Source organism: Pleurodeles waltl, chromosome 10 (genome assembly GCF_031143425.1).
Source record: "Pleurodeles waltl isolate 20211129_DDA chromosome 10, aPleWal1.hap1.20221129, whole genome shotgun sequence".
In the NCBI taxonomy this organism is placed as follows: domain Eukaryota; kingdom Metazoa; phylum Chordata; class Amphibia; order Caudata; family Salamandridae; genus Pleurodeles; species Pleurodeles waltl.
Window position 1 is genome coordinate 254,086,650 of NC_090449.1, and position 15,771 is coordinate 254,102,420.

Consider the following 15,771-nt stretch of genomic DNA (forward strand, 5'->3'; position numbering starts at 1 on the left):
GAATTATTTTATAACCCTGAATTGCTAAAAACGGTCAGACAGAAAGGTTGTGAAGGAGTTATTTCTTCAGCAAGCCAGAGAGGTTAGACAAAACGTGGCATTGAGTAGTCTCTCTGCCAGGGCTTTGTTGCTTTTAAACACTTGTCCTGGCATGGGACCCTAGCTTTCTTTTGTTAGAAATCCATGGGAGAGGCTACTCCTTACCAGGTTTAGATTAGGCTCTGTCCGATATAGCCTATATTTCCCTCCTGGGCAATATGAGCCATCCTCATCAAGGTTCGTCCTTGTTGCTATGTTTCGCCCCAGACCCTAGACCATCTGGTCCTGTTTTACAGTCACTACTATCTACCTAGAAGAAGGTTTTTGCTGCCTGTTGTTAAAGGCAAGGGTTTCTATGCATATCACCCTGCTTTTATATACTTACAGATGATGAAAGAACTTATTGTTGCCACGGCGGTTTCCTGTTTTTTGGAAGAGTGCACTTTACTGGATTAAGATTATGAATTTGGGGGTTTTATTGTAATTGTCTGAGGTTTTCTTTTTCTTTTTACATTTTTGTTTTTTTGTTTTAGTATGATGCTTGTTCTAAACGTGCCTTTTGTACTGATGAGATTTAGGGATTTTAAGCTTGTGGTTTTTACTCTATTAGATGAATTGTTATTGTATGACATGGACTTGTGCTTTTATCAATATTTTCTATAATCGAAATAAAGATTTTCATTCATTCATACCAGGTGGCATAGAGTTTAATCCCCTTATTACTTTCCACGCAAACAAATGTTCCTTTACTGAGCCACCGGCAGATGAGGGATGGCCAACAGAAGTAGGTGTTAGAAATAATTGTTTGATGTTAGTTCTGCCCCACTTGATTAAACTTACTTTTCACACACAAACCACACAAGCACCTCCAGGCTTATATATATGATGTTCAGAGGTTCCTAAAGCTTGGGTGTGTTTTGTGAAACACTGTGCTTGCTGTGAAAAACCTGGCGCTTTCATGCATCCCTGAAAATTCTTGGGGTCATGAAGCAGAGTAAACATGTTCTTACCTGAAAGTGAGTCTTGCCTTATTGACCGACTAAAATGCTATGGGGTTGGGGAATATGGATTGGCAACATTCCAGCAAGATTCCAGAAGAGCTAAAAAACAAGATCTTAGTGGTTAGGGCTAACTCTACGTTCTGAAAACCTGATCTTGATTGTGACCCTCGATCATTATGAATGTCAGCAAAGTGTAATTGGCCCTGTTGTTGAAACGTCTGTTGCCACTGGTTCTGTCCGCAGCTGAAGTAGGAATGCATTAGTGTGTTCTAACTTCATGCAGACGAAGACTTAAGGTCCACACCTGGCCATCAGTACCAAAATACTCTGTGAATAGTTATCATTGTGCATCATCAAATAAAGTGTATTGATTTGTTTTGATCCTATTAAAATCCCTGCTTCCAGCACACTTCAGAATTACAAAAAAAGTGCTTAATGTTTGCTTTCCTAACTGCTGAATACATACAATTCATTTACAGGATTTACATTTTGTTGTGTGTTGCAAAAAACATTCTGCATCCTTTGTGCTCATGCTTCCCATACCCCAAGATTTTCATATAATACACTGTAAAAACTCCACTCAGTTTTTTTTAGCCAGAGGAAGAAGGTTAAACAGCAGTCTCCATGTTAAAAGAATAAGCAGAAATTTGTCAGAAGACATAACGTGGCATTTGGCCTCTGTCTTGGAAGCTCCAGAAAGGATGGCAAGATGAACACAGCATTTAAAGGCATCTTTTTTTTTTTTTTTTTTTTCGGGACTTTCTTGACCACAAAAAATGGGCTTATGATCCTCAGTTTGGGAAACGCTGACCTGTGCATCAAATTCTGACATTTATGACAATGTGAAAAATGGTATTCTTTGTTGGATATTTGCTCCTGCAGACTCTTTAATTGAACCCTGACCCAAACTTTAGACTGGTTCGCAAAATATTTTGTTACCTAGTCCTCTTCACATATGTTAGAGGCTGCTGATTGGGGTCAAGAAGAGCATCTTATGGCTCCACTGGAAAAGGCGTGTTGATTGCTACATAAGGCTCAACGTGCACCACTTTTGTCATTTCCTTTTGTTGATACTCAAAGAATGCATGCAACATGTAGAGCTGCTAATATTTCTTAATGTTAATGTTCAACATTTTTGTTTCGTTTTCTTTCTTTCAAACGTATTGCACATACTTCAATATTATCACCACCTAAGCCTTCTAGCTTTAAACCACAAAAGACTTGCTAGTGTCATGTATCAGTTACCGCCCCCACTCTTCTTGCATCTAGTTACGGGGGGCCACTGCTTATGACCCCATGCCATGTGGCCTGTATGTCAGTGTAACACAATGCAATACCAATAGTATTTTTTTTTTTTAAAGCATATCCATCCATTTATTATGCATCTATATGTCACCATTTACAATTAACTTTCATTTATTTTACCCCTATGATGAGCCCATTATGATGGTTGGGCTCTTTATTATAAATATTTGATAACAGCTTTTGCTTTTACTTCCTTTCAAAGTAGGCGCAAAGTTGCCCAGCTTACCTTTTTGTACACTGTGTAAGATTAACGTTTTGTAGAATATGTGTAATTTGCCAAAATCTGTTACATCTTACTTTTTTATGGCATTACATCTTTAAGATTGTTATTTTATGTAAAGAGCACAAGTAAGAAATGCACTATTTTGAACTTTAACTTTTGAACTTTCCAAAACAGGTTAAGGTGGGGAAAAAGAGCATTCCATATCATTCTAGCACCATGGCTCTATTCTCGTCTCCTTTTCAAAGCATGCTTAAGCCCACTTGCACTCTTCATCAGGAAAAATATGCCATTAGGTATTGGGCAGTTAAGAGCAGTTCATATCTAATCAGTTAGTTTTACCATACTGCCACACCATTCAAAGTGGTGTCTTACTATTGCTTCTGGCTTTAGAACTCCAGCTCACAATGTCCAGCTGCTGCTTTGCTGGGCACTGTCAAACCGGTGACCACTCTTAAGGGGGAGTTAAGGAGGAGCATTATGACCTATCATTGAAATTGCCACCATATAATTCATTTTATTCTTTCATGTAGCAGTGCAGTCGTGACCCTCCCAGCTACATTCAGAGACATTTCTGTTGCTCCTGCCCTGTATGATGAAACACTCTGGAGGTTGTCTTTGATGGGATGTTCCTCTGTTTGTAGGATGCCAGTAAGACCATTAATAATGATTTTTGTGTGTTGGATTTGTCATAGGTCACACTTGGATGAGCTATCCCTCCGTGCAGACTTCAATACAGATTCCATGGTTACAGTTGTAAGCAGTGAGGAGGAACACTTTGAGGATTATGGTGAATGCAATCAGCCAGATGTCTTTTCTAGTTCTCTCTGCACTGGTGAATCCAGTTTTGGTGACACTTTGGACAACCCCCTTCTACTTTCTCCCAGGTAAGGCCCATGCTCTGTACTGCGATTGTGGAATAGATAGCTGGGTAGATGCGAACATTAGTTCTGTGTATGTGAACAGGGAACAAAATACAATGGTGTTGCCTTTTCCACATTCTTTTTGTTGAGCTAAGGCATACATTTAAATGTGAGTTTCTTATTCTCAAGCAGATGTGAGGTTTTCCTTCTCTGATGAATACTATCCACCAGTCTCATGGTGATTTTTAGTTTATCATTTCCAGAAATAGTTTTTACTCTTTTGGAAGGCAGTGCACCTCTACCTCTCCCAGCAGGCACTGTGCCGCGAAGCGCCAGACTCTTGGTCAACATTTCCTTTTCATAAATCCTTAAATATGCAAGAGAGGTTAGAGGCATCAGCCACGAATTCTTACTTTTCTATTGTAACAAGATTTGCTGGGATGAGAAACTGATCAGAAGCCCATGCATCAAGGTCACTACCAATATGCCCACCGCTGTTGGGATGGAGGGTAAAGGGCATTCTGTTGATGCTGATCAACACCATCCTGTATAGACATCGGTCCTATGAGGAGGAGATTTTGGCATACAAAGGGAGGTTGAAGTTGTAATTTTAGACTGTTGGCTGCAAGGTTATAAGAAAGCACAGTTCTGTTTACCAGGGAATCCTTTGTTCTCCATCCTGTCATCACTATCGCAGTTCATAGCCATATAAATTCCATGCATGTTTGGGTGAGCCAGGAAAGTGTGCGGAAAAATACCAAATTAAAATAAAATAATACATTTTCCTTTATGGTGTTCTTACAACGTATATGGATCCTCACCCAAAATAGAACCGCTGACACCTTAAAACTGAAGCTTGCTTAAGCAGAGACTGCATAAAATGTCATGGACAAAATGCAGTTGTATCAGTTCTAGTTTCCTTTTTGTCATCATTGGATGCCTGAAAGTTGCACCTTGGATTTGATCCCTTTATTCATGGTGGAATAGTATTCATCATTTGAATTTATTTTTTTAACCTTTTTTTTGTGTGCTTATTCTTGCTTTTATAAGCACATTTTTCTGACTGTCTAAGCTTGATAATGTTTTCTGTTTTAACCTTCTGTCTTTATTTTCCAGTTCAGTGTCTCCTTTTGCAGTACATTAAATATACGTCAGTGTTTTTTATCTGCTGTCAAATGGCCATGATATTACTGGTGCCTCCTAATCATTGGACTTTGCATAAGTATTTGAAACGTGGCTAAGTGACTTAATCAGCATCAGGACCGTTCAGTTCTATGTCCTCTAGCCCTTCATTTGACGTTCTTAAAAGTTGGGTTCCTCCTACCCGGCTACTTCTCACATGTGTTTGGTTACGAGGCCTCTCTTCCATTCTTTGCGGTGTCTGCTGAGACTGTTTTTGTTAGCATCTGCTTCTACAAGGTAGGCCCAGAACCAACTACAGAATCAGGAATGCCTAACCCCCTTCCCTATGTTCTTCTGAGGCATCATCTGATACATATAGGAGTCTCTCGATTGAGCTCACTGTCATCCTATTTTGTGACTTTTGCAGTAACAACATTGGAGTCATACATGCATATACAATAGGCACTGGACATTGTTTTGTTTTCCAAAATGAGATTGTCTCCTGTCGCATGGATTTCAGTTGTTCGTCCTACAGCGGTCTTATAATACTTTAAGACTGTGTATTACATTCTTTTGCTGTTGTATCAGTTCTTCTGTATGACACTAATTTGCACCTTGTTGTGTTGAAGTTGAGATATACTACTGGATGTGTCCATATCACTTTATTTGTATAAATTATCCTTAGGTGTTAAGCCTTCTCCGGCATCATTTCTAGGTTTTGAACAACTGGTCTCTCATGCTACAACAAAACTCCAATCATGGATTGTCCCACAAGACACTTGAGATACACATACTTTGTTAATAGCCGACCTTACCATCTGATCTCAAATCTTCTTAATGGTTTATCTATGTGCGCTATCCACTTTATATCTGTGAACAAAAAAGAGACCGGAGAATGATCTCTCTATAGATAATATATTGTCCCAGATGCCTACCTTTCTGATTCCTTGTGGGTTGGAAAAGATTGGTTAGGATCTATAGATGTTTAATTAATAACAGCTGCCTCACAACCGCTTTTCATATTTCAAAGTTTCAGTCATATACAGATCAACTTGCCTCCACGGTTTATATATCAAAGATGGTTTGACAAAAACCCTTAATGGGCATTTTACAATATTGTTATAATTAAAGCTCAAAGCTGCTATATGTCAGGCCTATAGTGAGTATGAAGAGAAAGTATATTCTTCAAATAAGTTTCTTTTTTTGGTATGCTGGTCACATATGAGAATGCAGTGGCAGTCAGCAGAAACTACTTCCAATATTTTTGAGAAGGCAGATGTCAGTGAGCTGTAGCATGAGGCCTGTGGAGCAGGTCCAAGGCTAATTCAAATATGGGTGTTCCAGTGTGAGGGGGAAGATGGGCAGAAAGTGATGGTTTAGAATGCTACACTAATTATCAGTTACAGAGATTAATTAAAGCATTACACTGATTGTTTTTTTTGTTTGACTAATTCAGAGTTTCGTCATTACCCCAAAAATTAAGACCGCATTACCTCAGCTGCTGTAGGATACATGGAAGTCTGCAAGACTTGTCCCCACTGCTATCCACCCAGCAGAGACCATCCAGAACACAGCCAGTTCCCATAGTTTCGACGTTCTTAATACCCAGCCCCTAATTATAAATGGAGCACCTACGTTGGGTTAACCGTCTGAACCAGAACACCCACGCCCTTCTATGGCAGCAAACGGGCAATCAGCCTTGTCCTAAAAGAGATCTTCCATTTGGACAACATACCATTACAGACCTGCAAGTAGGCCAAGTAATTGGCAACGCTGACAATCCTAAATCCTAATCAGTTATTTCCTAGAGTCTTTGTGATGTTATTTACATTTCAACGTCTGGAAATGGTATACATTACTTAGGGTCCAATTGACTTTTCTGCCCCTTGCCTTTGTCACATTTTCAGAAAATAAGTCATTCTGTATTTTTGATTTTTAGAAATACATACAGCAGTCTGTTTTCTTTATTGACTTATTGGTTTGTCAATATAACTAATGTGGGATTTTTGGGACAGACTTTCCTTAAAAGGCCCACATTCATAGCATCCTATTATATATTTATTTTGAACGTTAATGGGAATATACGTTTTGGAATCAGCCTGGTTCTCGTTTCCTTATGATCTCTCAATCAACTCCCACCCTTCTTTTCAATTTCAAAGGTCGCAGTAGTTCAAATGTTTTTAAAAGGTTTTATGGTGAGATAGCAATTGCATATGAGTTTGCAAGTAGTTTCGGAAATAAAATATAAGCGCTTCCAGAAACTATGTTAACTGTAGTTGACAACAGCCTCCTAGACAAATCAGGCTAACTTTCTCCACTGCATTGTTATCTACTATTTTGCTGCTAGGAGCATATTGGCCATCAACCCAGTTGTTTTTCGGCATCCATTCATCAGGTCTCAGGCTTATGACTGCTGTGCATACATATTTTGGTGTAAGGAACCCAGCACTCCCTCTGATGTGGCTTACAAACTCTTTGCAGTAGGTGCTCAGTATCAGACACTTCCACCAGATGTGCACATCATCACCCATTACGCCACATTGTTTCCAACAGTGCTTTTCTGCTTTTGGGAATATCTTACTCAGCCTGCTCAGGGTTCTGATCCAATTAACCATTATTTTATTGTTTGTTTTGCTATGTTTTATGCTGCAAGCTATATTTGGAATGTCCCACCTTAATAGTAACCTTTGGTCCTGCTTTGCTTCCCTTCCTGATATTACTTTCCTTCCTGATAGCTCTTCCCATGCTTTCATGTACAGCCACTAATGACAAGGTGTGCATGTTAGCTATTCTTGTGTAGATGTGATGTTGGATAGTTGATCTCTTTTAGTATCTAATGAACAGTTTCTCAAATTCTGTCCATTAAGGTGAGGGAATGGAAGGGTGTAACCCATTGGTTTAAATGCAGGTTCTGGAGTTTTTCAGATTCTCCCTCCGAGATATCTTTTACACATGTAAACCATTTTGACCCTTCCAGGATAGAAATGTTCCCTCACTGCTCCGCAGTGTCTCTTCCTAAGCTTTTTAAAATTTCCTCCTGACATGCATGGTTTAAAATCAGGATTGTCATGTAGTGGTGTGAAAGGTAAAGGGAATGTTGTGATCTCTTTGGCATGAAGCACTTCCTACATCTCTAGTAGTGGGTTTTGTATCTCAGAAACAGACACCTGTGGGACTGTGTTTTTTTAGGCAGCCATACCGAATCCCATATTTAGCACTTTACTACTGCCCTTTCTATAGGGAATCCGTGTTTCTCGTAGGCTCATAAGGACCACTCAAATGGCATTCCTAATTATACAGCTTTTGGGAGGTCCCAGAACCCCTCCCTCTTGATGTTTTGCAGTGTTTTCCCTGTTTTTCAGGGCTTCTTGCATTACCATATGAAGAACTCACGTATCGTTTGTATCGCTAGCATGCCTTGTTTGGGGACGGAGATTGGCAATCCTTGAAAAATATATACTACCTTCATTCTGCCCAACCCAGAAGTAAACAGTGGTTGCCATCTATTACATTATCGCTTGATTTCTGCCAGCAGTGGTTGGTAGCCATATAAAGTCCTTGTATCATCACAGTCGAACATATGTCCAAGTACTTGATCTTTCCCTTAGACCAGCTGAAGTGGGAAATATGTCAGCTTTCTCAAGTAGTCTGTTAAAGGCCTACATACCACCAAGCATTTTTGTTTTGGCAGGATTCAACATGAACCTTGAAATAGATATGTATTTCTCTAGGATATATTATATTATCAGTATCAACATCTCTGGACATCCTGATGTTAGCAGGATATTTTTGGTGAACAGGTGAATTCTGTTGAGAGTACCTTTTAAGTGCATCACTTCTACCACTGCGGACTGCCTTACCATTTATTCTAGCAGCTTCTATCGAGTGTGTGAAGAAAAGTGGGGAAAGGGAGAACTCCTGCCTTGTTTGCCTGCTTAAGTTTAAAGTTAGTGTTTTATTCCCATTTATTGTTGTGTTGCTCACCAGGCTGGCTTGCATAGCTAGTCCATATGCATCATTTCTTCATGGTATCTTTTCCTAATTTCTGTAGGGTGCGTCACAAGAAGGCCCAATCAACTCAATTGAACATCTCTTGGTGTTTTGGGCAAGTATGATCTTTAGGATCCTGCACTTATTAGATTTCTCTGTGGGGTGCAGGAGCTGCTGAATGTTGTCAAAGGTGTGTCTAGATTTTGTGAAGCCTGATTGGTCAGGGTCCACCCATTAGGGCATCAGGTTCTCTAGTGTAGTTATAGCGTTTTTCCAGGCAAGATGTTAAGGAAGGTGAAAATCTCTTATAAAAGTGTGCAGTCAACCTAACGGGGTCCAGAGCTTGGTTTACCATCCGTTTCACCTGACCTACCTCCTCCTCCTCAGTGATGGACTTTGCTCAATGTTCTCTTTCCTGTGAGCTCAGCACTGGTAAGCCAACAGTTTCAAAAAGAAAAACTCAAATTACTGTTTTCTTCCCATCTCCAAGTCTGTCAGAGAGTTCCCTATACTGGGAAATTCTGATTTTCTCAGTAATTCATCAGCTTTGTTGGCTTTTTATTATTCTCAGCGTTGTTTCAGTCTCAGGAGGACACTCTTGGACATTCTAATCATTAGCACATTGAGCTGGCCCTTCAGTGCTGTAACTTTTCTAAGATATTTAATGGCGCTTGAAGGTTAAGTCCTGCCTCCAATTTCGTTTTCATTAGATCCTAATTCCAGTTTTGTTCTGCCTTTGCAGCTACACATTTGCCCTGAATAACAGCCTTGAAGGCATCCCAGAGCCCCCTTTGTCCTCTCACCCTTTTCATTTTGCAGAAAATACTCCTCTTTCATCTGAGACGACACATCTTCTTTATATACCCTTTTCTTAAGTCTTAATCAGGGGTCACAACCTAATATAAATATATATATATATATATATATTTCTCTCTCACTCCCTCTTCAGTGCCTTGCCTTCTGTTTCCCCTCGTAGGCTAATATACCTGCCCACTTAATTGTTCTACACCTCCTGTTCCATATCAAATAGTAACTGTTTGTGAATCCACTACTGTATTATAGCAGACTTGTTTTGGCACAAAAATGGATCTGGGTTGGAAATAGCCTGTGTATCATGAGCATGGTATCAATAGGAGGGAAGTACATCTGTTGTTAGCATATCACATCCTGTGAGATGGTAGGAGTCTTCGCCATATTTTATGCCGTTTTACTGTGGCATTCAGTAGCTTAACATTCCATGTTAATAAGCAAACCATTTGGGTGGAATTTTACTGAACCTGTTGGCCAGTGTATCCTGTGGCTCATCTTCTGTAGGTCATATATCCACATGTGTATCGTCTAGTTATGGCCTGAAATGGTCTCCCTCTTCTCCTCCCATCCACCTTCAACACGCTAAGTGAACCTCAAACTTAATATTTAACATTAAACATTGATCTCGAGGTGGAATATATACACAACCCCGGGTATGGTTAAGAAATCCTGTGATAAACTCCAATCAGAAACCCACAAGTATCATTAAACATGTGCAGCTGCCATCCTATATTAAAACAGCTTTTGTCATATATTATTTAATCCACTTCAAGGAAGGGGTACATGTAAAGTTAATGTCCCTTGTCTCCATCATATTAATCGCTATGTACAGGCTGGAGGTGTTATTTCCAGCCACTTCTGAATTTCTCCCATTTATTCCCGTTTTGAGTTTGTCTCTCTCACTGTCAGCTTGGTGGTCGGGGCACGCATTTGATTGCCTTCTCCAGCTTTCTAATCAAGTTAATCTTGAGTTCATATAAGAACAGCAGTGCATGGGAAAGCTCACCTCCATTTGATAATTCTTCCACAATTCTCTTGTGATGTCCTGCAGTGTTCGCCTCTTGTTTTGCGTGCTTTGAGATCAGTCTTGCTATAGCTGTAGTGAGCAATCGTTGAAAAGTACATTGTACCACTACCTATTGTCCCTGACAGAACCACACCCTACAAGTGTGAAAATTCCAACTATTTCAGTCCACCACCAAGGTGATATGAATGGCTTGAGTCATAGGTATTAGTCTTTTTTAATTTATATTGAATAATAAACAACTGTTGTTGTGTTCATCTCTAACCATGTGGTAGACTGTCATAAGTGCCGGTGTTGACAATTAGGTGCTAGTGCAGAGCACTGGAAACCATTGACTCAAATTAAGCACTGGTCGAGGAGTGTAGCAGTTTGGAGTAGAGTGGTGCAGAGTAGTGTAGAGTACAGGAGTATGAAGTCGGGTGGAATAGAGTACCGTAGAGGGGAGTAAAATGTCATAGAGTGGAGAAAAGTGTTGTGGAATGGAGTAGAGTGGAATAAAGTTTCTTAGAGTGGAGGGGCATAGCATGGAGTATTGTAGAGTGGAGTAAAGTTGCATGGGGTGTAGTGTGTGGGGTGGCATAGAGTGTTGTAGAATGGTGTAGAGTGTCATAGAGTGGAGAGTCGTGGAGTGGAATTGCATGGAGTAGCGTAAAGTTTTGTAGAATGCCGTAGTGTGGAGTGGAGTGGAGTGGTGTAGAGTGGCTAAGAGTGGAGTATAGTAGAGTGGCACAGAGTGCAGTGTCATAAAGTGGAGTGACGTAGAGGACCCTAGAGTAGAGGGGTATGGAGTATATGTGGTGTGGTAGTGAACTGCCATAACAGACAACACATTTTCAATTGAAATAACCATTACATTTGCACAGACAAATAGTTATACTGATACAAATATATAGCTCACAAACTATATTATGTGGAAATGGTATCACCTAGTGAAATCATTTGTTTTGATCATATTAACATTTGTTTTAGACCACACTTCAGAATTATTTTACAACAGTGCTTTGTTTGTGCTTTCCCAATTCTGGTATATTCTGAAATATTTGCACAGTTCCTTCACAGACATTTAAACCTTGTTGAGTGCTAGAAAGCTTTGTTTCCTTTCACACCCCAAGATTGTCAGATAGAGCCTCTCACTTTGAAATGAGAGAAAGAAAATTAAACACCAAGCTCCCTTGGACTACAGAGCCTGACATTTGACCTCTCTTTGCATACATAGCAAATTTGATGAGAAGAACAACATTCAAAGGCCTGTTTACTGAAAGTGAGGACTCGTTGAAGAATACAGTAAACAAGCTCTGCTACATGAGAGAGACACATACATGCTGGTCAGCCTAAAATAAATAAAGATAGTAAATAGAAAGCAAGCATATGCGACTTACAAACCACAAAGCTAATATTAAGCAGTTGGCAAAATACCTTCCCACGAAAGCTTTCATAAAGTCCCCAAGATCTCTTTGCATATCAGACGGCTTCGACCACAAAAGCCTCCACTCGCCTCTTATGATGCTTCAGGTTCAGGCACAGACATGTCTACAGCACATGTTCTGACTTTTCTAACCTATTTCTTGTAAACATCCTCGCCAGTTGAGGACATAACCACCTTTCAAGATGAACTGGTTAGGGGAGCAACTAAACTTTGCATCTTAGGTCACAATAGCATAGGTGTCAGCCATTATGGAGACACACCAGCTGCGAGCCTCACCTGGTCCTTAACTTCACTTGGTCTTGTGATTTGCAGAATTCGCAGGGAAATGTTTTTCACTACTGCCATTATCAAGGCTGCCACTACAAATCTTATATAAAAATATAGGACACCAGTTGAGATCTCATCTACCCTCGCCAGGAAACAAAATCTGATTTGGTAACCTTAACTGCATCTGTGCCTGAGACATCGGTTCCTTCTGACCAGGATAGGAAGCAGATAAATGTGATTGGTAGAACAGTTCGTGGTACTGCAACCACAGCCTTTAAAGTAGCTAGAGCAAAAGCTCTACTGGGGAAAAACAATATAGCAATATGGTAATCCTCACAAATCTTTGTAGACAACCTTTCCAGACAACAAAACACGATTTTATTGAGATAGTCCAAGAAGAAATGCTTCTTTCTAACCAAATCATCAATGTCTCTGAATTCAATAGTCCTGGCTAGCTCTGAATCCTGCCATGGACTGTCACTGAGAAGGTCTTCCTCATTTTGCCTAACATTTCTAAAGCCAGAGGCTCAGCTTTAGGTAATGAACCTTCCTTTCATGGGCCAAGTGTTGTTTGCTCTCCATAGCAGCAATGAAATACAGCTTTTGAAAAAGTGTTTAGAAATGCTGAAAGCTGTTGGCTTTTAGAAACAAAACCACTTTTTCAAGTCTCAATTATGGCCTCAAGACTGCCTAATACCGCCAACCAATGAATAAGGTTCAGTCCCCCGGTGGCTAACCAAACAGAGCCCCAAATTCAGCAGAGATCATCCTAACACAGGAGAACACCTAGAGGAAGAGGACAACAATAGCTGCAGTATTGGTACTTTTCTTGAGGTAAAGTTCCCTCCCATCCCAGACAGTGTCTGTCTCACTTCCTCTGCGCAGTCTGCCACTGCAGTGGAATGGGGCGTGTCAAAAAATCTCAAAGCGTGCCAGACCATCCATTGAAAAATGTTTTTTGACTATTTCAACAAGGTTACACAATCCAATTTTGTCATCACCATCCACTTCTCCAAAACCTGCACCGAAACACCAACTGTGCTTGTTAAGGTGATAAGCAGCTGTGTTGCTACACAGGCAAGCAGAAAACCCTGCTCCTCTCTCTCAATCTGGAAAAGGCATCTATTCAAGATATTTTTTGATACCCACCGTATACAGGATTCAGACCATTCTTGGGCCTTATGCTAGCCAACAGTTACCGCAAGTTGGAAAGGATTTGAAGGAAGCCCTTCATCAATTTTTTGTGGCTTAAGAAGGGAGACTGGATGTGTGCAGTGTATATGCAGTATGCCTACTTCTACATTCCGGTTTCGAGGATACACAGGACATTCCTTGGATACATAGAGTGAAAATGCAGGAAGTCAGTACACTTTTTTCCCCTTCATACTAAAATCATTTGTAGAGCTCATTGAGGTCTGAGAGTGCTTATACCGCGGCGGCATGAACCTCAGACGGAAGCAGACTGATCTATGAGTACTAACTTTAATCCGTGCCATTTCATGTACTATCACAGGGCTGGAGGTAGGATGTCCGGCTGAAAATGGCGAATGAGCAGATGCAAATAACAGGATACCGACTTCGAACCACCAGCCGTCCACTTGAGACCTACATGGGGAATATTATCATGTGGTCCTCAGCGGATGCTGGTCAATATGCGATTTGTAGACGGAAGATTGAGATAGGTTGATGAAAATCTTTATCCTTATTGAAGTCCTCTTGAAAGGACGAAACACATTGGCCAGGCTGGAAATTGATGTTTGGAAAATAAACCTTTAGAATTCAACATTCTGATGGATACAACTACCTGTGGATTCCTCACCTCATGAATACTCCCATGGCGCCAGCATTCGACGGAAATCTTCTTACTAGTCTCTGCACGTCGACAAGGACGTCACTGTCTCGCACGCGACGCCGTCTGACGTCATACAGGCAATAAGAGGTCCTCCACGACGTGCAGACGTCAGTTCCCTTTTTTCCGTGCATTCGAAACGGTTATCTTCGAGGGAGCAACTGTTACTCTTGCGGTTACAGTGTATATCTTGCTGCGTACTCTTTCTCTGTGGAAATAATGTCGCAGAGAAAGTCTGGATTTAAGCCTTGTCGTGAGTGTGGAGGCAAGATGTCGGTGACGGATCCTCATTCCGATTGCCTTTGGTGTTTGAGCTCCGACCACGACGTCTCGACTTGTGATTCATGTCAGCACATGAATCCGAAGGCCCTTAAAGAACGCGAGGCGAAGCTGTTTATGGCCAAGTCAAAGGAGAAGCATCACAAGAAAAAGTCTTCTCCAAGACATCGGCGTCATCGAGACTCCCGGCGCCGTAGAGAATCTCGGCGTCATTCAAGGGAGGCTCGTTCCAGGTCTCCGGATCGGCGCCGAAGGACATGGGAGGTCAGCCCCACGGTGACGCCGCATCCTTCGACGCCGTTGCCCTCTCCGGCGTCTCCAACTTCGCCTGGACAGGCGTCGGTGATTGAGGTATTGGAGCCTCAAGTGTTTTCTCCGGCGCAGACGCCGAGGCCGGCGTCGGGGTCGCCTCAGAGTCAGGCACCCCAGTATCCGGCTTTTCCCACCCCGCCGATAGTTCCGCATTCTTGAATGCGATGTATGCCATCTTCCAACAGATGGCTCCAGGGGGTGCTCCGGCTGGGCCTTTGGCCTTTTCTTTGGGTGATCCTGCGCCTCTTCAGCCGGCAACCTTTATGCCCTTTCTCCCGTTTGGGAACGTGGGCTCGGAGCCAGTGTCGGCGCCGGTGGCCGCTCCGGTGGCTTCGGAGGGATTGGCCCCAGGGATTTCCATCCCGTCGACGTCGAGATTTCGGCCTGTGACTCCGGTGGGTCCATCCGTTTCAACTGCTCTTCAGTCGGCGCCGAAGTTACCTGTGGCGCCGGATGCGGCGTCGGTGGCTTCGGAAGATCGGCGCCGATCTCCGACTTCGGCGGAGGTATTGTCGACTCCGCGGATTGAGCAACGACTGCATTCAAGGAGGCGTGCTCTCCGGGTACTAGAAGAGCAGGAGTACCAACGAGCCCTAGAGGAAGGAGAGCTAGAGGACTCGGGTGATGGGCTGCGTGGACTGGAGTCGGCCAGTGGGCTGGACACTTCCCCTGAGTGGGACCTTTCGTCCCCGGGGGAATATACCGAGGAAGCTGCTTCCTTTCATACAGTGGTACGGAAGGCAGCTAGTTTTTTGGACCTGCCTTTGCCGGTGGTGGAGGCGAAACAAAACCTTTTGACAGAGGTGTTGCATCCGGCCTCAGCCGCGGCGGAGCCTCTATTACCTTTTAATGACGCTCTGCTGGATCCGGTTTTAGAGGTGTGGAAGAAGCCGGCATCTTCCCCAGCAGTTCACAGAGCCGTGGCCAGGAGGTATCGGACGGCTCCAACTGATCCTGGTTTCCTATCTCGGCACCCTACGCCGGAGAGCTTGGTTGTGCAGGCCTCCTGTTCGTCCAAGTCAGCGCCTGGTTCTTTTCCGACGGTGCCTGGGGACAGAGATTCAAAAAAGCTGGAGGCGCAGTCGAAGAAGATTTTTTCGTCCTGCAGTCTGGCATTAAAAGCCACCAATGCAACCTGTATCCTGGGGAGGTATATTCATGCTCTGATGGATGACATCTCCTCTTCGTTTACAGAGCTTCCCCAGGGTCTTTTGGATCTTGTCTCTGATGCCCAGGCTGCTGCGACCCAAATTATCCAGACTGG

General features: G+C 42.2%; 1 protein-coding gene across 3 annotated transcripts in view; it reads left to right on the forward strand.

Annotated features, from left to right (window-relative positions):
- RAB11FIP3 (RAB11 family interacting protein 3) overlaps window positions 1-15,771 on the forward strand; it is a 579,011-nt gene that overhangs the window by 385,386 nt on the left and 177,854 nt on the right. For all 3 annotated transcript variants that reach the window (XM_069210357.1, XM_069210358.1, XM_069210359.1), the window contains exon 5: window positions 3,261-3,452. In XM_069210357.1, coding sequence (XP_069066458.1) covers window positions 3,261-3,452 — 192 coding nt within the window. The remainder of the gene's footprint in view (window positions 1-3,260; window positions 3,453-15,771) is intronic.